General features: G+C 40.8%; 1 protein-coding gene across 6 annotated transcripts in view; it reads right to left on the bottom strand.

Annotated features, from left to right (window-relative positions):
* Nucleotides 1-22,844, bottom strand: part of luc7l (LUC7-like (S. cerevisiae)) — a 58,670-nt gene that overhangs the window by 20,896 nt on the left and 14,930 nt on the right. For all 6 annotated transcript variants that reach the window (XM_041206401.1, XM_041206403.1, XM_041206404.1 and 3 more), the window contains 2 exons: nucleotides 7,958-8,068; nucleotides 4,189-4,332 (listed from right to left, as the gene is read on the bottom strand). In XM_041206401.1, coding sequence (XP_041062335.1) covers nucleotides 4,189-4,332; nucleotides 7,958-8,068 — 255 coding nt within the window. The remainder of the gene's footprint in view (nucleotides 1-4,188; nucleotides 4,333-7,957; nucleotides 8,069-22,844) is intronic.

Below are 22,844 nucleotides of genomic sequence, written 5' to 3'. Positions count from 1 at the left end.
CCATCTCTGATTCTCCTTCAACTGAGTAGCTTGCTTGGCCATTTCAGAGTGAAGTTAAGAGTCACATGTAGGCCAGACCAGGTAAGGATGCCAGATTTCCTTCCCTAAAGGACATTAGTGAACCAGATGGGTTTTTACAACAACTGAAGTTAATTGTTATGGTCATCATCAAAACTAGCTTTATATTCCACATTTACTAATTCAATTTTAAATTCCATCAGTTGCCATGGTGGGATTTGAGACCACAACTCCTCAGAGCATTAGCCTAGGCCCCTAGATTACTAGTCGAGTGCCATTACCATTACGCCACTGTAAAAGTAGCATCTTTAACTTTGTAAAATGTCCCAAGATGCTTCACAGGAGAATTATAAAGCAAAATTTGATACCGAGCCACATATTAGGTTAGATGGTCAAAAGCTTGATCAAGGAGATAGGTATTCAGTAGCATATTAATGGTGGAAACAGCAGTAGAGAGATAGAGGTTAGGGAAAGAATTCCAGAGTTTGGGGTCAGGCAGTTGATGGAACAGCCATCAATGGGTTTTTATTATTTATTCTTTCACAGGATGAGGGTGTTGCTGGCTAGGCTAGCATTTACTGCCCATCCCTAACTGCCCTTGACAAACCTCAGTTTGGTAATGTTCAAACTTAATCCAGACTTCTTACTTCAAAGGATTGTCATTCCACCAAGAATATTTAGTAGGGATATATAGTTTCTCCTTCTTGCAGATTTGCTTTTTGGCATAACCTGTTAACCAAGGAGTACTCCTCTTTCCAGAGAAGATTTTGTGAGGAACATGTAAATTTACAAGATGATTTACACATTCAGCAAGCATCTTCCAGTTCTTGTCCACTGAGTTGGTCTCAGAAGAATTGTTGAGAAACTGTTTTGTCACCTGTGCAACTTGGCTCTTAAAGGAATCAATATCGAAACCCCTCCACTCCAAACACTTTCCTTGGTGGGTGTAGTATGACTGGTTAATGTTAAATATAGTGTATAGTCTACATCATCAGTGATGCAAGATCACATGACAACAGAACATGCAGATAGTTCTATGTAGAGCATCTTGCTGAGTCTGTATCGTACAATGTTCAATAATAAAAGGCAGTGTTTACCAACAGCCTTGCCTCCAGCAGTATCTATAAATGCAGTTTATGAACAACCCCTTCTATGACTCACGACAATGATAACAGATGGTGGCAACAGAAAACATGATGGAAGAAGCAACCAGTGAAAAGCCTAGCGGCAGCAAGAAGCAGCAAGAGAAACAATTGCAGGACAAGGGCAGCATGGGAAAATCTTCAAAGGAACTCTAGAACAGGCTACAGTAAAAGGGGGGCCATGGAGAAAATCCTACCTTTACCACGGCACTTGAATCACATGGAAGTCCCAGATCAAGCCGAGAAGTGGCAGAACTGGCACTGTAGATTTATCAGGTGCAGAACAGCTTCAAGGCTAGCAAGAGACAGGGTCAGTACCTCACTATGCTATAAGACAGTAGTGCAGGCGATGTAATGGTCAGACAGGACATAAACAAAAACAGAGTGGCTTAAGAAGTTATCAAAGCCTTTGATATTTATTCTTATCTTTGAAGATACACCATTTAGAGGGAGCAAAATATAATAGGCACACCCCAAAGACCAGGTGAGAGTGGGGATTCCTTCATTAATGATTTATATCGACTGGCCGAGAATTGCGAATATGGAGCCCTGAAAGACAAATTAATTCTTGATTGTATTGTTGTTGGGGAATTAGAAGAGACTTTTTCCGATTTTCTGCAGTCAAGGGAAAATTTGACCGTATGGAAGACTGCAGATTATTGAAAAATGTATTGTAACATTGACGCAAATATTTGCTGCAGTTTTAAGTGCGTGGTCTGAGATGGATACATGTTATGGAAGAATTTCTCAACACCTTTTGTTGTGATTATAACATCAGGTATTTTCTTGAAAGACTGCCCTCTCACTAGATTTGTACTCAGGTGCTCTCATTCCTTCCTTGAAGCAGCTCTGGAACAATGAGCTTACAGCTTCAGCTTTTTCCTCACCATCTAATTGCAACTTATCCTCTACATGCAGAATTGGTATTCCAGTATTATCCTCTCTTTTTGATTTAACTACTTCCAAGATTTCCTGGTGTCTTCTGTCCTGGCCAATTCCATTTCGTATTTACGTTTGGTGCATCAAATCTCCCTGTTGACCTCAGTTTGGTACTGTTCAAATTTAATCCAGACTTCCTTTTTCTTCAAATGGTTGTCATTCCACAAAGGATGCTTAGTAGGGATATATAGTTTCTCCTTCTTACAGATTTTCTTTTTGACACAGACTGCTAACCAAGGAGTGCTCCTCTTTCCAGAGTAGATTTTGTGAGGAACATGTAGATTTACATGATGATTTACACATTCGGCAAACACCTTCCGGTTCTTGTTCACTGAGTTGGTCTCAGGAGGATTGTTGAGAAACTGTTGTGTCATCTGTGAGGCGTGGCTCTCAAAGGCATCAATATTGACACCCCTCAGTATCCACTCAATAAAATTATGAAAGGTTTTGAGACACCTCTATTATGTCACACCTTTGCCTTTTTTTTTTAAAAGAGACACAGCCTGTCAATTCTTTCCTGATATGTTTACCACCTATTTCTGGTATCACCCACATAAATCTATGAACACTCTCCACTGCCTCTATATCCTTTTTATACATATGGTGACCAGAACTGCACACAGTACTCTGGTAGGGTGGTCCCCAAGGTCTAGTCAAGATCCACTGCAAGTTTACATTAAAAACTTACTTTTCAATTCTATCATCATAGAAATAAAACCTAGTGCTTGGTTTGTGTTTTTTTTCAAATGGCCTTGCTAACCTGTAGTGCAATTTTCAGTGTATCTGAAATCTCTTTGTTCCTCTATCCCAGCCTGATTTGTTTCTTCTAAGCAATAAGTGACCTTCCTACTTCCTACCTCACATTTATTGTGTTAAACTTCATTTGCCAATTATGTGCCCATTCTGCAAATTTCTTAATATCCTCCTGTAATTTATCACTGTGCTCATTACTGACTATCCAGCCAATATGGTGTCATCCATAAATTTAGAAATTGGGAGTGCAGAAAACAATAAGAGCCAGATAGAGGAAAAATTCAATCATAGGAGTATAGGCTTATGAAGCTCTGTATTTTTTGTTTGCCTGAATCCACTCCATCATGATATACAAATGAGAGACAGATGCCCCATACCAGTTCCAATGCTCAGCTAACATAAAAACAAAAAAACTGTGGATGCTGGAAATCCAAAACAAAAACAGAATTACTTGGAAAAACTCAGCAGGTCTGGCAGCATCGGCGGAGAAGAAAAGAGTTGACGTTTCGAGTCCTCATGACCCTTCGACAGAACTTGAGTTCGAGTCCAAGAAAGAGTTGAAATATAAGCTGGTTTAAGGTGGGGGGGGGGGGGGGGGGGGGGGGGGGGGGCAAGAGAGAGAGAGAAGTGGAGGGGGGTGGTGTGGTTGTAGGCAAAAGCAGTGATAAAAGCAGATCATCAAAAGATGTCATAAACAACAGGACAAAAGAACACATAGGTGTTAAAGTTGGTGATATTATCTAAACGAATGTGCTAATTAAGAATGGATGGTAGGGCACTCAAGGTATAGCTCTAGTGGGGGTGGGGGGAGCATAAAAGATTTAAAATATTTAAAAATAATGGAAATAGGTGGGAAAAGAAAAATCTATATAATTTATTGGAAAAAAACAAAAGGAAGGGGGAAACAGAAACGGGGTGGGGATGGAGGGGGGAGCTCAAGACCTAAAGTTGTTGAATTCAATATTCAGTCCGGAAGGCTGTAAAGTGCCTAGTCAGAAGATGAGGTGTTGTTCCTCCAGTTTGCGTTGGGCTTCACTGGAACAATGCAGCAAGCCAAGGACAGACATGTGGGCAAGAGAGCAGGGTGGAGTGTTAAAATGGCAAGCGACAGGGAGGTTTGGGTCATTCGTGCGGACAGACTGCAGTTGTTCTGCAAAGCGGTTGGTCTCTCCGATGTAGAGTTCTGTCGAAGGGTCATGAGGACTCAAAACGTCAACTCTTTTCTTCTCCACCGATGCTGCCAGACCTGCTGAGTTTTTCCAGGTAATTCTGTTTTTGTTTCCAATGCTCAGCTATTCGCTAACTCATTAAAAAAAAATTGCAATACGGTACATACCTCTGCTTCCCTTTTTTTTGTGCGCACTCTTTCTACTTCCTGCATGACCTTTTGAGATTCTTCCACATTTCCTTCAGCTCCAAGTTGTTCAGCTTTAGCCAAAAGCTTTCCTATTTCTTCATTCAGTTCATGCACTTTCTCAGCCTGTAAAAAGAATGCGAAATCTTACATCTTCAGGCTATACACCAAGGATTGAAACTTACAGAATACTGAAATGCCTGGATAGAGTGGACGTGGGGAAAATGTTTCCATTAGTAGGAGAGGCTAGGACCCGAGGGCACAGCCTCAGAGTAAAGGGAAGACCTTTTAGAACAGAGATGAGGAGAAACTTCTTTAGCCAGAGAGTGGTGAATCCATGGAATTCATTGCCACAGAAGGCTGTGCAGGCCAGGTCATTGAGTGTATTTAAGACCCAGATAGATAGGTTCTTGATTGGTAAGGGGATCAAAGATTACAGGGAGAAGGCAGGAGAATGGGGTTGAGAAACTTATCAGCCATGATTGAATGGTGGAGCAGATTCGATGGGCCGAATAGCCTAATTTCTGCTCCTATGTCTTATGGTCTTATGATAAAGAAAACTGACCTTCTGCAACAGTACTCAATGAACTTATGAGCATGCAAAATTGGTGCATAAGTAGGCCCCTCAGGCCTGCTCTGCCATTCATTAAGATCATGGCTGATCTGTTTGCACTTTGAAATCCACATTCCCACTTAACCCTTTGATTCCCTTGGCCAACAAAAATCTATCTGCTTCTGCCTCAAAAATATTCAATTATCCCTCCTCCACCGCCCTATGAAGCAGAGGGTTCCAAAGTTGCACAACACTCTGAAAAAAAATTTCTCATCTCCATCCTATAAAAACAACCCCTAATTTTACAACAGTGCCCCCTTGTTCTGGACTCATCACAAGAGGAAACATCCTTTCCACATCCATCTTGTCAATACCATTCAGGATCTTATATACTTCAATCAAGTCACCCCTCAGTCTCAACTCCTGTGGAAACAAGCCCAGTCTGTCTAATCTTTCCTCATAACACAACTTGCTCATTCCAGGTATCAATCTAGTAAAGCTCCTCTGAATCTCCTCCAACGTATTTAGATCCTTCCCTAAATAAGGAGACCAAAACCAAATATTCGAAACGTGGTCTCACCGAAGCCCTGTATAACTGAAGCATAACATCCTTTCTTCTATAGTCAATTCCTCTCATAATAAAGGAGAGCATTCCATTAGTCTACTTGATTACTTGTCGTACCTGCATACTAATTTTTTGAGACTCGTACTAGAACACCTAGTACTTACTCCCTCTGCACCTCAGAATTATGCAGCCATTCTCCATTTAAGTAATACTCTGCTTTTTTGTTCTTCTTGCCAAACTGAACATCTTCACATTTTCTTAAATTATCCTCCACCTGCCAGATTTTTGTCCACTCACTCATCCAACATCCCTCTGCAAACTCCTTATCTCTTCTTCACAACATATTTTCCTACCCATCTTTGTGCCATCTGCAAATTTAGCTACCATGCCTTCACTCCCCTCATCTAAGTCATTGTTATAAATTGTAAAGTGCTGAAGCCCCAGTACACACCCCTGCGGGACTCACTCGTCACATCCTGCCAATCAGAAAAAGGCCCGTTTATGCATACTCTATTTTCTGCCAGCCAGCCAATCTTTTATCCATGTTAATACATTACCCCCTACACCATGAGCTTTTATTTTCTGCAATAAACTTTGATGTGGCACCTTATCAAATGTCTTCTGGAAATCCAAGTGCATAATGTGAAAGGCTCCCCTTTATCCATAGCACGTTACTCCTTCAAAAAAACTCGATAAATTAGTTAAACACAATTTCCCTTTCACAAAACCATGCTCTTACTAACTATCTTGAGTTTCTGCAAGGGCCCAACTATAGCCTCCATAATGATTTATTCTAATACCTTACCCAGTACAGACGTCAAGCTAACTGGCCTATAGTTTTCGGTTTTCTGCCTCCCTCCCTTCTTGAATAGGAGGGTTATATTTGCTACCTTCCAGTCTGATGGAACCTTTCTAGAACCTAGAGGACTTTGGAAAATTGCAATATTTTGTGTACATTTTTTATGAAGTAGTTAGAAATCTTTTGATTGAACACTTTGAGAAGGCTCATGAAAGTATGCTGAATTCCAGCTCTTAAAAAATATTGTAGATTAAATCGTATAATTCACTCACGAAAAGCTAACATGGGATTTATCCTGCTGCAACTTCCTTCAGTTTTCAGAGCCACTACAAAACGGGCCACATTGATTTTAAGTAAATTAATTCAGATTAAGTGGTTTCAATTCACACCCAAACTTCTGCTAACATTTTAAGTTTTATTTATTTCACTAATATACAGATTATAGCTAATAAAACCCAGACATTTATAAATAAATTTCTTCTTGGTGAAACATTTTTTTAGCTATCAATACTAAACATGAGAAGTAGGAGCCAGAGTAGGCCATATGGACCTTAAGCCGTTCAATAAAATAATGGCTGATCTACTACCTCAACTCCACATTCCTGTCCTATTCCTATCTCTCCTGATCCCCTAGTATCCAAAAATCTAACAACCTCATTTTTAAATATGCTCACAAAGTGGGCATTCACAGTCCTCTGGGGTATAAAATTCCAGAGTCACTATTCTCTTGAGTGAAGAAATTTCTCCTTATCTCAATGTTAAATGGCCTTTATCCTGAAACTATGACCTCTAGTTCCAGACTCTCCAAGCAAGGGAAAACGTCTCTCAGTATCTTTCCCATCAAGCTCCGTTGGAATCTAATGTTTCAATGAGAACACCTTTCATTCTTCTATATCCCAATGGCTCATTCTACTTAATCTCTCCCCTTAAGATAAGCTCACATCAGAAATCTATCTGAATCTTCATTGAACCGCCTTTCATTAACACAATTAAAGGTTATTAATTGTCAAAGTAATTATATGAATTATGATTTCAACCAGAAAATTGCAACAAAAAAATTGCAAGTCCAAAAGCCTACAATATTTCAACTAAAACCAAATGAATATCCTTAACAGTATAACAAAACTTTCAAGTGCATATGAACTAACTGAAAGCTAGGTAGGAAGAAGAATAGATTACACGTGACACTGAGGTTACTTCTTGTGGCAACTACTCTATTTGAAACGTGGTCACAGCAGAAGATTCCCAGGAGGGCAGTGGAAAGACTTTAGGGATGTCCTCCAAGCATCCCTGAAGACTCATGGGAGTCCTTGCCTTGTGACCAACCAAAATGCGAAAGCTGAGTCAGGAAAGCACTGAACACATCAAATGACTTCATCAGGAATGCAGAGGCGAAGTTGAGGTGTCAGAGGAAGCACACAAACCTCCAAACAACTCACCTACCCGACCCGCACATGCAGGCTCTTTCAAATAGATTGCAAAAATGCCGGGGCTTTGCCATAGCTGAGCCAAACGTATAAAAAAAAATGTTGTTGCGGGGAGGGGGGGGTGTGTAGCAGAGAGTGTCAAGTAGCAAGCTGGGTACTTTTTCTGTGGTGGGAAGAGCTACAGGAGGTTTTTTGCACAAACAACCTTTTATGTGAAACAGCTAGAGTTGGTGCTCAATTTAAATATTGCCCTTGTCTGTTTCAGATGTTGGGGGGGGGGGAGGGGGCGCTACAGGTCATCCATACTGATTCAGGCAAATACGCCACTCTGACTTACTAATCAAATTATCATATAGGTGAACAGAACATGAAAATGCTTATTCAAGCCAAGGTAAATTGGAAAATACCTTAGCAGCTACTTCAGCACTGATCTCTTCTTGTGTTTCTGCCAAACGCTTCTTTGCGATGTCTGTTCTTCTGTCGCAATCAACAATAAAACTTTCAAGGTGTTCCATGGCCTGGAAAATGACAAAAATCTCATTTGTGCCAATACAAGAATCAGTATAAAAGCATTTCATTTTCAAGTTTTAGCACACAACCCATTTGATTACAAGAAAAGTACATCCTCAAGAATACAAAGGGCAACAAGGAATTTTTGGTGCTTATCAGATTTGACCCATGAATCTCAAAAATGCATTTGGAACCAATATTTTAGATGCTATGAAATAAAATGGACTCAACATGGGCTTATATTTTTGTTTTATCCTGTTTGAATGGAGAGCCCAGGGGTTTGAAAAGGTCTGTTCTCAGGCCTGCTGCCTCACTGGATAAATCATAAATCAGAACACCAAGATTGGTTAATACCAGCAAATTGCAATGCATGCAATTTAAATGAGAACATGGGCTTTTAGTTCATGTGTAGCCTCCAAAGCACCAAAACGTACATCCAAATAGCCTACTAAAGCAAAAGACTCAGGCACTCCTGCTTTAAGCTTCAGCATAGCAAGCTACTAACAGTCAAATAAAATGAGTAATATATAGTAGTATGAAATATTCAAAAACCCAGCTTTTTGCTCCACTGAATATTAGTTCTTATACAGCACCTTACATGGTAGAAAAGCCAAGTGTTACGGTACTGGACGTTCAACCCAATAGTCACGAGGTCAAATTACACCATGGTAAGTTGCGAAACTGAATTCAATAAATCTGTTTACTTATGGGCTGGCATCATGAAAAGCTGCAACAACCCAACTGGTTTACTAATATCCAACAAGCAAGGTTTCCATCTGGCTTGGCCCAGCTTATATATGGCTCAGTCCCACAATAAGTGGTTGATTCTAACTATCCTCACTTCCAGGACTTTCTAATGGCAATTAGGGATGGAAAGTTAATGTGACCTTGTTGGTGTTGCTCAAATCCTGTGAACAGATATGAAAAATTACGCATTCAGTTATCCTTGAATGTGGAGCAAAATCTCTTTTACACAGGATAAGCCATCAGACAGGTCTGAAGAACTCATGAAAGGTGATCAACTTGAAACACTAACTTACAGATGCTGCCAGAGCTGCTGTGCATTTGCAGCATTCTTTATTTTTATTTCAGATTTCCAGTGTTCTGCTTTTGTTCAGGGACAACTGACTGTGTCTCAGACGTCTACAGCACAGAAGGAGGCCATTCAGCCATCGTGTCCGTGCCGGTCAACAAAGGTCTGACCACACTAATCCCATTTTCCAGTGCTTGGCCCATAGCCCTGGAGGCTATGGCAATGCAAGTGAATATCTAAATACTTCTTAACTGTTACAAGAGTTTCTGACTCAACCGCCCTATCAGGCATTGCGTTCCAGACTCCCACTATCCTCTGGATGAAAAAATTTCTCCTCAACTCCCCTTAGCCTCTTACCTTAAATCTATGTCCCTTGGCTATTGACCCCTCTACTAATGGAAAAGGTGCCTATCCACCCTGTCTATAACCCTCATTAATCTTATACACCTCTATCAGGTCCCCTCTCAACCTTCATTGCTCCAAGGATATCACAGCCTATCCAATCTTTCCTCATAGTTCAGACCCTCCAGCCAATCTGGTAAATCTCCTCTGCACCCTCTCCAGTGCAATCACATCCTTCCTATAATGTGGTGACCAGAACTGCACGCAGTACTCCAGCTGTGGCCTAACCAACGTTTTATACAGTTCCAACGTAATCTCCCTGTTCTTGTATTCTATGCCTCGGCTAATAAAGGCAAGTATCTTATGTGTGTTGTGCCTTACAAACTAGCTGCACTTATATAATTACCTGTATTTCATCTTCTAAATTGATGCACAAGAGTGTTTCAAAATTTTATTTACAAATGACAGGTGTATTAGCAATACCTCCTTACCAATGAATCACCACGTTTGGCACACTTCAAATTTCCAGCTAACTCACTGCCCTGCATTGCACGCGCTGTGAAAGATAATAGCCACAGTATACATACTTGAAAAATACAAACATATAATTTTGCTTAATAAAAATAAAATGCTGGAAAAACTCAGCAGGTCTGGCAGCAGCTATGGAGAGAGGAACAGAGTTAACGTTGAGTCCAATATGAATGGCTCTTCTTTGAAACTGAAAAGAGGTAGAAATGTGATGAGTTTTATGCTGTTAAAAAGGAGAGGGCCAGGTGGAACAAAACAGGGGTCAGGGATGGGTTAGAATGCTGGGGACATTAAATACCAGAGATATAATGGAACAAAGGCCAAAGGGAGTGGTAATGGCTGTAGTAAAGAAACAAAGCATAGGTCCAGAGTAGGTGCTAATAGCAGAATAAAGTTCAGCTCAGTCTGAAAGCAAAGACACGATACAGACTGGCACTTGGCAAAAGAAAAATCAAAGCAGAGGGCAACAGTTTATGGCTTGAAGTTGTTGAACTAAATGTTGAGTCCAGAAGGCTGTAAAGTGCATAATCGAAGATGAGGTGCTGTTCCTCAAGTTTGCGCCAGGCTTCTTTGGAACATTGTAGCAGGCCCAAGACAGTAATAAGAGTGTGAGAACAAGGTGATGAATTGAAATTTTGAAATGGCAAACGACTTGAGGGTCTGGATCATGCTTGAGGACCGAGTGGAGGTGTTCTGCAAAGTGGTCATGGGGGAGAAAGAAAGAGGGAGAATTGCTGCTTTTCTGCTCATGATCAATCTTGCTTCCTTTACAGCTTTGGGTCTCGCAATTTTGTACACGATGTTCAGAATTTTCTGTGCACAAAAATTTGCATCTCTTTGTAAGCATATGGCCCATTCACAGGTTTAGACACAACATCCAACATGCAGCTCAAAAAATACATTCGCCGTGGCTGGTCTAGGTTGGCGTTTCAACATAGAGGCAGCATTGTCAGAGGTGCTGTCTTTCAGATGAGACATTAAAAAGAGACATATGATGGTGAACTATATATTTTTTCCCAGTGGGCATCACTGGCAAGGCCAGTATTTGTTGTCCATCCCTAATTGCCTTTGAACAGAGTAACTTGCCGGGCCATTTCATAGGGCAGTGAACCACATTGTTCTTGGTCTGGAGTCACATGTAGGGCAGGCCAGATAAGGATGGTAGTTTTCCTTCACTAAAGAACATTAGTGAATCAGGTAGGTTTTTCTTTTAAAAATGACAATCAACGATGGTCACTGTTACTGAGACAAGTTTTTAATTCCAGATTTATTTATTGAATTTAAATTCCACCAGCTGTTACGGTGGGATTTGAACCCATGCCTTGAGACCATTATCCTGGGCCTCTGGATTACTAGCCCAATGACATCAGCATTATGCCACCATCTCCACATGAAGAAATACAGGGGGATCTTAGTGTAGTGAGCAATATCCATCCCTAAATCAACATGCCCAAATCATATTAGCTAGTCATTTGATGTCTGTGGTGCTTTACTGCATACATATGTGCTGTTGTGTTTGATTACATAACAGTAACTACATTTCAAAGGAAAACCTGTTAATTAGCTGTAAGCACTTTGGGCTATTTAGGAGGGTGAAAAGCAATTTTTTTATTCTACCCAACATTAACATCTTTATTGCCAAACAGATAGTCATTTGTGGAACTACACCTCCCCCTTTTCGCTTACCATCAACAAGCCTTTCATAATTGACAGGTACCACTGCAAGCTAAAGGAGACATTAGTCCAAGTCTTGGGCATTTAACAGAAACTTCATACCTGCCATATTTGCATATCAATAAGGTCTTCCTTGCAACTGGTCATAACAAGTCTAGCTGCCAGATGTTTTTGGTTGAAAGGACAGGCCACTAAACCCAATGTAACATCAGCTCAAGACAAGCAGTTTATTGTAACCAGAGTTGAAAAAGTATCTCAATATCTGATTTCTTATTAAAAAATTCTAATCCTGTTAGGACTCATTATATTATATGTATTACTAAAAGGTTTGTGTTCTAATAGCTAGCTGATCTGACACTAGAATGTTCCACCAATCCTCTGGGAATTCTAACTCTACTTTTCGGACTGTATTAATCACACATGAATTAGATGACAAGAGGTGATAAAGTGTGTTAAAAGACTTTGGATGTGTTATATTAATACATATATTTGGCAGTAATGTGGTATATGAATTTTGGTGCTGGTGTGATGTCAGATCTGTAAGCCATACGTCCCAATGGCCGGTGGGTTGTATCAAACAGCACATACCTTTGGCTGTTCGTAACAGACAAAGTACTGACAATAATCAACCAGCCCGTGCTTGCAAAACTCAGAAGTGACCAACATTAGATGTGGTTCCGTGATTGTAACGCTTGCTAAACAATCCTGATTGTGCTAAGAATAACACTGAAAACCAACTTAAAGTCATCATTTGGACTTTGTGTAGCTCACTTACAAGTGCTAGAAGCTACATATATTCATACACAGGGCCCTGTCCTTTACATTGCACCTTTTTCAACTAAACAAAAGCTTGGGGGATGGCTATTCCCTGATTCATTCCCCGTGACAATGCCTTGACCAGAACTGCCTGGTTCAAAATTAAACAAAAGCTTGGCAGTTAACAGTTCCCATTTGCATTCTACATGGCAACACCGTTACTATTTCAAGTCCACTTGTCAACCGATCAGCACCCTCTTTTCATGCAGTATAAATTCTGAAATTTGGTATTCTTGCGAATCTGCCCTCACTAGTGCAAGACAAAAAGCTTCGACAGTGTGTCTCTTTTTTCAGCAATACTCAAAAATCCGATTCATTCCAATCCCTGGGTCTTTCCTCATAGCTCTACATTTTTTCTCCTTAAAATATTTGTCCAGTTCTATTCTGAAACCTATTATTGATTCTGTTTCTATCATCCTAATCAGGCAGTACCCAACCACTCATTGTATAACAAAGTTTTTCCTCATGTCGCCTCTGGTTCTTCTGCCAATCTCTGTAAATCTTTGCCCTCTGGGTTACTGATCCTTCAGTCAATGCAAACAGTTTCTTTCTATTCACTCTAGTAAGCCTTGTAACAGTTTTAATCATTTCTATTAAATATCCTCTTAGGATCCTACATTCTCCACTCTGTCCACATAACCATGTTCCCATCACGCCGAAGCCATTCCAGTATATCTGTTCTGTACCCACTCCAAAGCCTTCTCATCCTTCCTACAGTGCGGTGCCCAGAGTTGGGCGCAATATCCTAGCTGGGACCAAACTAGTGTTCTATACATTTTAACATTGCTTTCTGGATTTGTATTTTATGTCCTTATAAGTAAAGCCCAGAGATCCCATATGCTGCTTTTGTTAAGCTGCCCTGCCATCTTCAAAGGTTTTTGCAGAAATATCCCCCTTCAAAATTATGCCAGTTTGTAATAGAGAGCCATTAAACAGCCATTAAAGAGCACAGGGAGAGAGGTGAGAGGCCATTAAAGAGCGCGAGATGGAAAAGAGTGTGGAGGGCAGCTGATTGGTGAGTATTTCTAGGCTTCAAAGTAAAAGTTAGGTCTTTAGTTTGTGTTTAGGTCTTGACATTTTTTTCCATTTTCTGAAAAATAGTTTAAGTATAGGATTGATAGTGGTGTAAAAAAAAATTACAATAAAGTGTAAAGAGCAGGGAATTCTTCAAGTGTAGAGAGCAGGGATACCAGAGTAATTAATTAATAAATTAAATAGGGTGATGCGTTGCTGCTGAGCATGTGGGAGCTGCTGGAGGTGACCCAGGGTGAACACATCTGCAACAAGTGTTTACAGCTCGAGGAACTTCAGATCAGAGTTGAGGAGCTAGAGTGCAGGCCGCAGACATTGCACCACATTAGGGGCGGGAGAGGAGTTGCTTGGACACTTTGCTCCAGGAAGCAGTCACACCCCTCAGATTAGGTAATTCCAATTTGGTCTGTGATCAGGGACAGGAGGGTGTGACTGTAGGTGAAGCAGGCATGGGGACCCAGGGAGTAGCGTTCGAGGAGCCTCAGCCCCTGCAACTGTCCAACAGTTACGAGGTTCTTGCAAGCTGTGTGGATGAAAGCAGGCACTGCAGGGAGGATGAGCGAACTGAACTCGGCACCATGGTACAGGGAGCCATTCAACTGGGGGGAAGAAATAGGAATGTAGTCGTGATAGGGGACAGAATAATTAGGGGGATAGATACTGTTCTCTGCAACCGGGAGAGTGAGTCCCGAAAGCTGTGTTGCCTGCCTGGTGCCAGGGTTAAGGCCATCTCCTCAGGGCTGGAGAGGAACTTGGAGCTGGAGGGGAGGGATCCAGTTGTCATTGTCATCCATGTTGGTACCAATACTGATAGGACTAGAAATTGGGTTCTGCTGAAAGAATTTCAACAGTTAGGAGCTAAATTAAAAAAGCAGAACTTCCAAGGTAATAATCTTGGTACTAATACCTGAACCATGGGCAAACTAACATAGGGTAAATAAAGTCAAGGAGTTAAATGCATGGCTCAAAGAGTGGCGTGGGAGGAATAGGGTTCAGTTCATTGGGTACTGGCACCAGTACTGGGGTAAAGGTAGCTGTTCCAGTGGGACTGGTTTCACATGAACTGTGCTAGGGCAAGTGCCCTGGCGAATCCAAGAACTAGGGCTGTAGGGAGGACTTTACACTATAGAGATTGGGGGATGGGATGGTTCTGAAGAGGGATACGTAGGCTTGCAAAGCACAAAGGATATGACAGCATTGCAAGGCAGTTATTTAGGCAATAATACCCAGAGCATGACAGGAAGGGACAGAGTATAAAAACAAAAAAAAAACAGCAAATAGGGTCAAAGCAAATGGTAAAGAGACAAAATTAATGGCTCTTTACTTAAACAGACGTAGTATTTAAAACAAAATAAATGAATCAACGGCACAAATAGAGGTTAATAGGTATGATCTTATAGCCATTACGGAGACATGGTTACAAGACGATCAAAGCTGGGAACTAAATATTCAGGGGTATGTGACTTTTCGAAAGAACTGTCAGGAAGGAAAGAGTGGTGGGGTAGCTTTGTTAGTACGAGATGAAGTAAGTACGATAGCAAGAAATAATCTTGGGTTGGAAGATGTAGAATCCATATGGGTGGAGGTAAGAAATAACTAAGGGAAGATGACATAGGGTATAGTCTATAGGCCCCCTAACAGTAGCTATACTATTGGACAGAGATCAAATCTGGAGATAATTAGGGTATGTAAAAAAGGCAGTACATTAATCATGGGTGACTTTAATCTTCATGTAAATTGGAAAAATCAAATTGGCAAAGGTAGCTACGAGCAAGAGTTCATAGTGTATTCAGGACAGTTTCCTAGAACAATATGTGGTGGATCCAACCAGGGATCAGGCTATTTTGGATCTGGTAATGTGTAATGAGGCCGGTTTAATAAACGACCTCAGAGTAAAAGATCCCCTAGGAAACAGTGACCATAACATAGTTGAATTTAACATTCAGTTTGAGAGTGAGAAACTTGAGTCGGAAACAACTGTGCTAAACTTAAATAAGGGTAATTACAAAGGAATGAGGGCAGAGTTGGCTGGGGTGGGCTGGGAAAGGAGTTTAGCAGAAAAGATGGTTAATGAACAATGGCAGACGTTTTAAGAAAATAGTTCATGACTCACAACAAAGATATATCCAGTGTGAAAGAGGGATTCTAGGAAGGGGATAAGCCAACCATGGTTAACCAAGAAAGTTAAGGATAGTATCAAATTGAAAAAAAAACATACAATGTGACAAAGATTAGTGGTAAGCCAGAAGATTGGGAAAGTTTTAAAAACCAAAAAATAATAAAGAGGGAGAAAATAAACTTTGAGGGTAAACTAGAAAGTAATATAAAAAATGAAAAGCAAGAGCTTCTTTAAATATATAAAAAGGAAGAGAGAGGGCAAAGTTAACATAGGCCCCTTAGAGAATGAGGTTGGGGGAATAATAATGGGGAAATCAGGAAATGTCAGAGGAGTTGAATAAATATTTTGCATCAGTCTTTACAGTAGAAGACACTAATAGCATTCCAAAAATTCGAAATAATCAGGGGGCAAAAGGGGCGAGGAAATAAATACAATAATTATCAGCAGAGAAAGAGTGCCAGGGGCTAAAGACCAGTAAGTCCCCTGGACCTGAAGGGTTGCATCTTAGGATATCAAAGGAAGTAGCTAAACAGATAGTGGATGCACTGGTAGTAATCTTCCAAGAACCCTTAATTCTAGAACAGTCCCAGAAGATTGGGAAACTGCCAATGTAACGCCCTTATTCAAAAAGGGAGGAAGATTTAAAAAAACTGATAACTATCGGCCACTTACCTTAACATCCATCATTGGGGAAATGTTAGAGTCTATTATAAAAGGTGTAATAGCAGAGCATTTAGAAATTCATAATATAATCAAGCAAAGTCAGCATGGCTTAATGAAGGGGAAATCATGCCTAATAAACTTATTAGAATTCTGTGAGGTGGTAACTAGCAGGATAGATAAAGTGGAACCAGTAGATGTAATACATTTGGATTTCCAAAAGGTGTTTGATAAGGTATCACACATAAGGCTACTTAATAACAGCCCATGATGTTGGGGGTGGAAGATTAACATGGATAGAGGATTAGCTCTAATAGAAGGCAGAATTGGGAAAAGGGGGGGCATTTTCTGGATGGCAACCTGTAACTGGTGGAGTTCCACATGGATCAATGCTGGGAGCACAATTATTTACAATTATTAATGACTTAGATGAGTAACATTCATAACAAAGTAAATGGATTGATGGCCCGCAATTAAGCAAATAAATATGATCTGTTAGCAATTACGGAGACATGGCTGCAGGACGACAAAGACTGGGACCTTGATCTTGAGGGCTATATGACATTTAAAAAGAATAGGAAGCTAGGCAAAGGTGGGGGGGGTAGCACTGTTATTCAAAGAGGGCATTGGTGCAATAATTAGAGATGGCCTTGGTTCAGGAGATTAGGATGTCGAATCGGTTTGGGTGGAGATGTGGAATAGTAAGGGAAAAAAGTCATTAGTGTTGTCCCTTTATCACAAGGTTAGGGGTCTACAGGCCCTCTAACTAGCCATAGTGTAGGACAAAGTATTCAAGAGAAAATATTGTGTGTTTGTGATAAAGGGACAACAATAATCATTGGTGATTTTAATCTACACAAACTAGAAAAATCAGATTGGCAGTAGTAGCCTGAATGAGTTCTTAGAATGCTTTAGAGATAGTTTCTTACAGCAGCTAGTTCTGGAACCAACCAGAGTGCAGGTTATATTAGACTTTGTATTGTTCAATGTGACAGGATTAATTAACGCCCTCAGAATAAAGGCACTCCTAAGTAGCAGCAACCACAATATGATTGAATTTTGCATCCAGTTTGAAAGGGAGAAGAGTGGGTCTAAGACTAATATCTTAACTTAAATAAGGACAACTACGTGGGGATGAAAGCTGAGCTGGCTGAAGTGGACTGCGAAACTAGGCTAGAGGGTAGATCAATGGAGAAGCAGTGGCAAACATTTAAGGGAATATTTCAGAGTATTCAGGATAAGTACATTCGAGCATAAAAGTTAACTGAAGTAGTTAAGGAAAGCATCATACTTAAGAAAAAAAGCCTACAAATCCGCAAAGATGAGAAGCCGGACAAATGAGTGTACAGAATATAAAGAATGGCAGGTTAATCAGGAGAAAGGAATTAAGAGTGAGAGAGGAAACTAGCTAAAAATGTAACAACGGATAGCAAGAGTTTCTACAGGTATTTAAAAAGGAAAAGAGCAAGTCAAATGAGTTTTGGTCCTTTAGAGAGTGACAGTGGGGAGTAGGTAAATAATGAAATGGCAGAAGAAACAAACAAATATTTTGCTTGTGTTCACTATAAAGGATACAAAAAACATTCCAGTAATAGCTGCAAATCAGGAGGTGAAAGGGTGGGAGGAACTTGGTGAAATTGAAATCACTAGGGAAACAGTACTGAGCAAACTGATGGAGCTGCAGGCTGGCAAGTCTCCGGGTTCCGATGTATTACATCCTAGGGTCTTAAAAGAGGTGGCTAATAAGGTAATCGATGCACTGGTGTTAATTTTCCAAAATGTGCTAGATTCTGGAAAGGTTCCATCAGACTGGAAAGCGGCAAACATAAGCCCTCTATTCAAGAAGGGAGGGAGGCAGAAAACAGGAAACTTTAGGCCAGTCAGCTTGACGTCTGTCATGGGGAAGTTGTTAGAATTGATCATTAAGGAGGTTATAGCTGGGCACTTAGAAGAGCTCAAGGCAATCAGAAAGAGTCAGCATGGTTTTATGAAAGGAAAATCATGTTTAACCAATTTATTGGCGTTTTTTGAAGTAACATACGCAGTGGATAAAGGGGATCTTGTAGACGTGCTGTACTTGGATTTCCAGAAGGCATTTAATAAAGTGCCACATCAAAGGTTATTGCAGAAAATAAAAGCACATGATGCAGAGGGTAACATATTAGCATGGATAAAAGATTGGCTGGCTGGCTGAAAACAGAGTGTGTGCATAAATGGGTCTTTTTCGGATTGGCAGGATGTGACGAGTAGAGTCCCACAGGTGTCTGTGCTGGGGCCTCAGCTTTTTACAATTTACATCAATGACTTAGATGAGGAGAGTAAATACATGGTAGCTAAATTTGCAGATGACACAAAGATAGGTAGGAAAGTATGTTGTGAAGAGGACATGTGGAGGGTACAGATGGACCTAGATAGGTTGAGTGAGTGGGCAAAGATCTGGCAAATGGAGTTTAGTGTGGGAAAATGTGAAGTTGTTCACTTTGGCAGGAAGAAAAGCAGAGTATTACTTAAATGGAGAACAGCTGCATAGTTTTAAGGTGCAGAGGGACCTAGGTCCAGGTTTTGAGACACGCGTCACAAAAAGTTAATACGCAGGTACAGCAAGTAATTAAGACGGCTAATGGAATGCGTTCCTTTATTTCGAGGGATTGAACATAAAATTACGGATCAAAAACAAAAAATGCTGGAAAAACTCAGCAGGTCTGAAAGCATCTGTGGAGAGAAAGATAGAGTTAAACTTTTTGAGTCCTTATGACTCTTCTTCAGAGCTAAAGGGAAGTAGAAATGTGGTGAATTATGTACTGTATAAGCTGGGGGGGTGCAGAACAGGTGAAGGATAGAAGGCTAGCAATAGGCGGTGGCAAAGGATTGCAAAAGATGTCAGAAACACAAGGTAAAAGGGTTGTCAATAGTGGTGGTGCTGGCTAAAAGAGGTGCTAATGGTGACATTAAGAATGGAAAGCAGAATGTGATAATGGCAGGACCAAGGTAAGCACTTTGGAAAGTGACAGATGGCCCTAGTGAGGGTGGGGTGGTGGGAGGGGACGGTGGTGGGAAAAAGATTGAAAAGGCTAAAAGCTGGGGGTAAAACAATGAATAAAAATGGAAATAATTTTTTTAAAATAATAATAATGAAAATAAGCAGGGAAAATAATAAGTAAATAAAAATTAAAGTAAATAAGAAAAAAAGGGGTGGAGATGGAGGCAAGTGTTCATGGTCTGAAGTTGTTGAACTCAATGTTAAGTCCGGAAGGCTATAAAGTGCCTAGTCGGAAGATGAGGTGCTGTTCCTCCAGTTTGCATTGGGCTTTGCTGGAACATTTCAGCAGGCCAAGGACAGACATGTGGGCACAAGAGCAGGATGGTGTGTTGAAATGGCAAGCGACATGCAAACTGGGCCTGCTGCAGTTATTTATTTATTTCCCCCACTTATTTTCATTATTATTTTTTAAATTTACTTCCATTTTATTCATCATTTTATCCCCAGCTTTTAGCCTTTTCGATCTTATTGTTTCAGATTTAGAACATCCGCAGTATTTTGCCTCTATAAAAGTAAGGATGTCAAGCTTCAGTTACACAGACCATTGGTGAGGCCGCACCTCGAATACACTGTGCAATTTCAGTCTCCTTGTTTAAGGAAGGATGTAAATGCATTGGAGGCAGTTCAAAGGAGGTTGACTAGATTGATGCCTGGAACGAGTGGGTTGTCTTATGAGGATAGGTTGGGCTTGTTTCCACTGGAGTTTGGAAGAGTGACAGGTGATTTGATTAAAGTATACAAGATTCTGAGCGGCCTTGACAGAAATGAGCAGAAATCTTTTCTGAGGGTCATGTGATTTTGAAACATTGCCTCAGGTGGTGGTGGAAGTGGGGAAATTGAATATTTTTAAGGCAGAGGTAGATAGATTCTTGTTAGGCAAGGGAATCAAAGGTTATCGGGGTTAGATGGCAATGTGAAAATCAAAATACAAAGTGATCAGCCATAATCTTATTGAATGGCGGAGCAGGCTCGAGGAGCCAAATGATTTACTTCTGTTCCTATTTCTTATGTTATGAGGGAATTGAATGTACTATTCCCAAGTTGACAGATGACAGAAAAATAGGTGGGAAGGCAAGTAGTGAGGATGATAAAGAATCTACAAAGGGATACTGACAGGTTAAGTGAGTGGGTGAAAACTTGGCAGATGGAACATAATGTTGGAAAATATGAGGTTATGCACTTTGGCAGGAAGAGTACAGGAGCTGAATATTATTTAAATGGAGAAAGACTGCAGAAAGCTGCAGCACAGGGGCATTTGGGAGACTTCGTGCATGATTCCCAAAAAGCTAACATACAAGTTCAGCCGTTAATAGGGAAGGCAAATGGAATGCTGGCCTTAATTTCAAAGGGATTGGAATATAAAAATAGCAAAATCTTGGTAAAACTATACAAGGCACTAGTTAGGCCACACCTAAAATACAGTTTTGGCCCCCTTATCCAAGGAAAGATATACTGGCATTGGAGGCAGTCCAGAGAAGGTTCACTAATTTGATCCCGGGTATGGAGGGCTTTTCTTATGAGGAGAGGTTGAGTAGGCTGGGCCTGCACTCATAGGAGTTTAGAAGAATGAGAAGCGACCTTATTGAAAAATAAGACTTTCAGGAAGTTTGACAGGGTAGATGCTGAGAGGTTGTTTCCCCTAGTGGGAGAGTCTAGGACCAGAAGGCATAATCTCAGAGGAAAGGGTCGCTGATTTAAGACAGAGATGAGGAGGAATTTCTTCTCTCAGAGGTTGGCCAATCTGTGGATTTATTTACTGCAGAGGGCTGTAGAGGCTGGGTCGTTAAGTATATTCAAGGCTGAGGTAGGCAGATTTTTAATCAGTAAGGGAATCAAGGGTTATGGGGAAAAGGCAGGAAAGTGGAGTTGAGGATTATCAGATCAGCCATAATCTCACTGAATTGCGGAGCAGACTCGATGTGCTGAATGGCCTGCTTCTGCTCCTACGTCTTATGGTCTTGCATTGTTTCCTCCACACTCTTATCAAAATTATCTTCTCACTTTCCTGTGTTGAATTTCACCATTCCACTTGCCAGACACAAGTAATTCTATGTTTGTTATGCACGACTTCAAACTGAGCAATTAAGGAAATTGCAGCTTTTATTCTTATTGCAATATTTCAAAGGGCAGAAAAGATTTAAGCACATTGCTGTGGACCTGCAGTCAAACAAGCTGCAAGGGCAAGGGAAGCAGGCATCCTCCCATAAAAACCATTAGTTTACCAGTGGTGTTTTTAAACGATAAACCAACAGCTTCATGGTCAGACGCTAGGAATCCTGTGATGAATAACTCAACTCCTGACTCCCCAAAGCCTGCCCACCATCTACAAAGCACAAGTCAGGAGTGTGATGGAATACTCCCCACTTGCCTGGATGGGTGCAGCTCCCACAACACTCAAGAAGCTTGACAATCCAGGACAAAGCGGCCCGCTTGAATTGCACTACATCCATAAACATTCACGCCCTCCAGCACTGACGGACAGCAGCAGCAGCAGTGTGCATCATCTACAAGATGGACTGCAGGGATTTACCAAGGCTCTTTAGACAGCACCTTCCAAACCCACGGCCACTACCAACTAGAAGGGCAAGGGCAGCAGATGCATGGAAACACCACCACCTGGAAGCTCCCCTCCAAGTCAGTCACCATCCTGACTTGGAAATATAATCTCCATTCCTTCATTGTCACTGGAGCAAAATCCTGGAACTCCCTCCCTAATAGCACTGTGGGTGTGCCTACACCACGTGCACTGCAGTGGTTCAAGAAGGCAGCTCACCACCACCTTCTCAAAAGCAACTAGGGATGGGCAATAAATGCATGCCCAGCCAGCCAGCAAAGCCGACATCCCATGAATGAATAAAAAAAAAATACTAGCTTTTATTCCAGTTTTGTTTAATTAACTGAAATCAAATTCACAAATAGCTGTGACGGGATTTGAACGCACATCGTCTGGCTATTAGACCAGCCCTCTTTATTACTAATTCATAACCACTATACTATCATATGCTGTTAGAACAAAAATGGAGACTTAAACATCGTGTTAACAAAACGGTTAACTTAGAAGTTCTGTTTCAGAAATAATATGTAAAGAAAGAAAAGATGCCAATTTTTTGATCTCATATATATAAAAAAAAGAAACACAATGGGGTTAGCTCAGACAGCTAGATGACTGGTGCGTGGTTCAGAGTAACTCCAACAACGCAGGTTTGATTCCCATTCCTGCTGAAGTAGCTTTGGGAACTGGCTCCTCACTCTGTTCCCGAGAATTGAGGGCAATGGCAAATTAACACTGGCAAATCGGTTTAAAAAATGCTGAGGATGAAGCATCAGCAGACAATGGACCAAGGACCTGCCTTCGGGTAGAGAACACATGAATAAAGACTTCCTTCTGTAACTTCAGTGTCTTTATTTATTTTTCTGGAACTAAAGTAACCTCCCTTACTTTACACTACCTCTTACAAGCTTCTTGCCAAATTCTTGCACTCCCTCTGACTTCCAAATTCCAACATACTTTGCCTTCCTTTTTCAACAATATAACCTTTG

The sequence above is a fragment of the Carcharodon carcharias genome, chromosome 15 (assembly GCF_017639515.1).
Source record: "Carcharodon carcharias isolate sCarCar2 chromosome 15, sCarCar2.pri, whole genome shotgun sequence".
Taxonomy (NCBI): domain Eukaryota; kingdom Metazoa; phylum Chordata; class Chondrichthyes; order Lamniformes; family Lamnidae; genus Carcharodon; species Carcharodon carcharias.
Note: the sequence above shows the minus strand (reverse complement) of the source record. Positions and strands in the feature narration are given on the sequence as shown.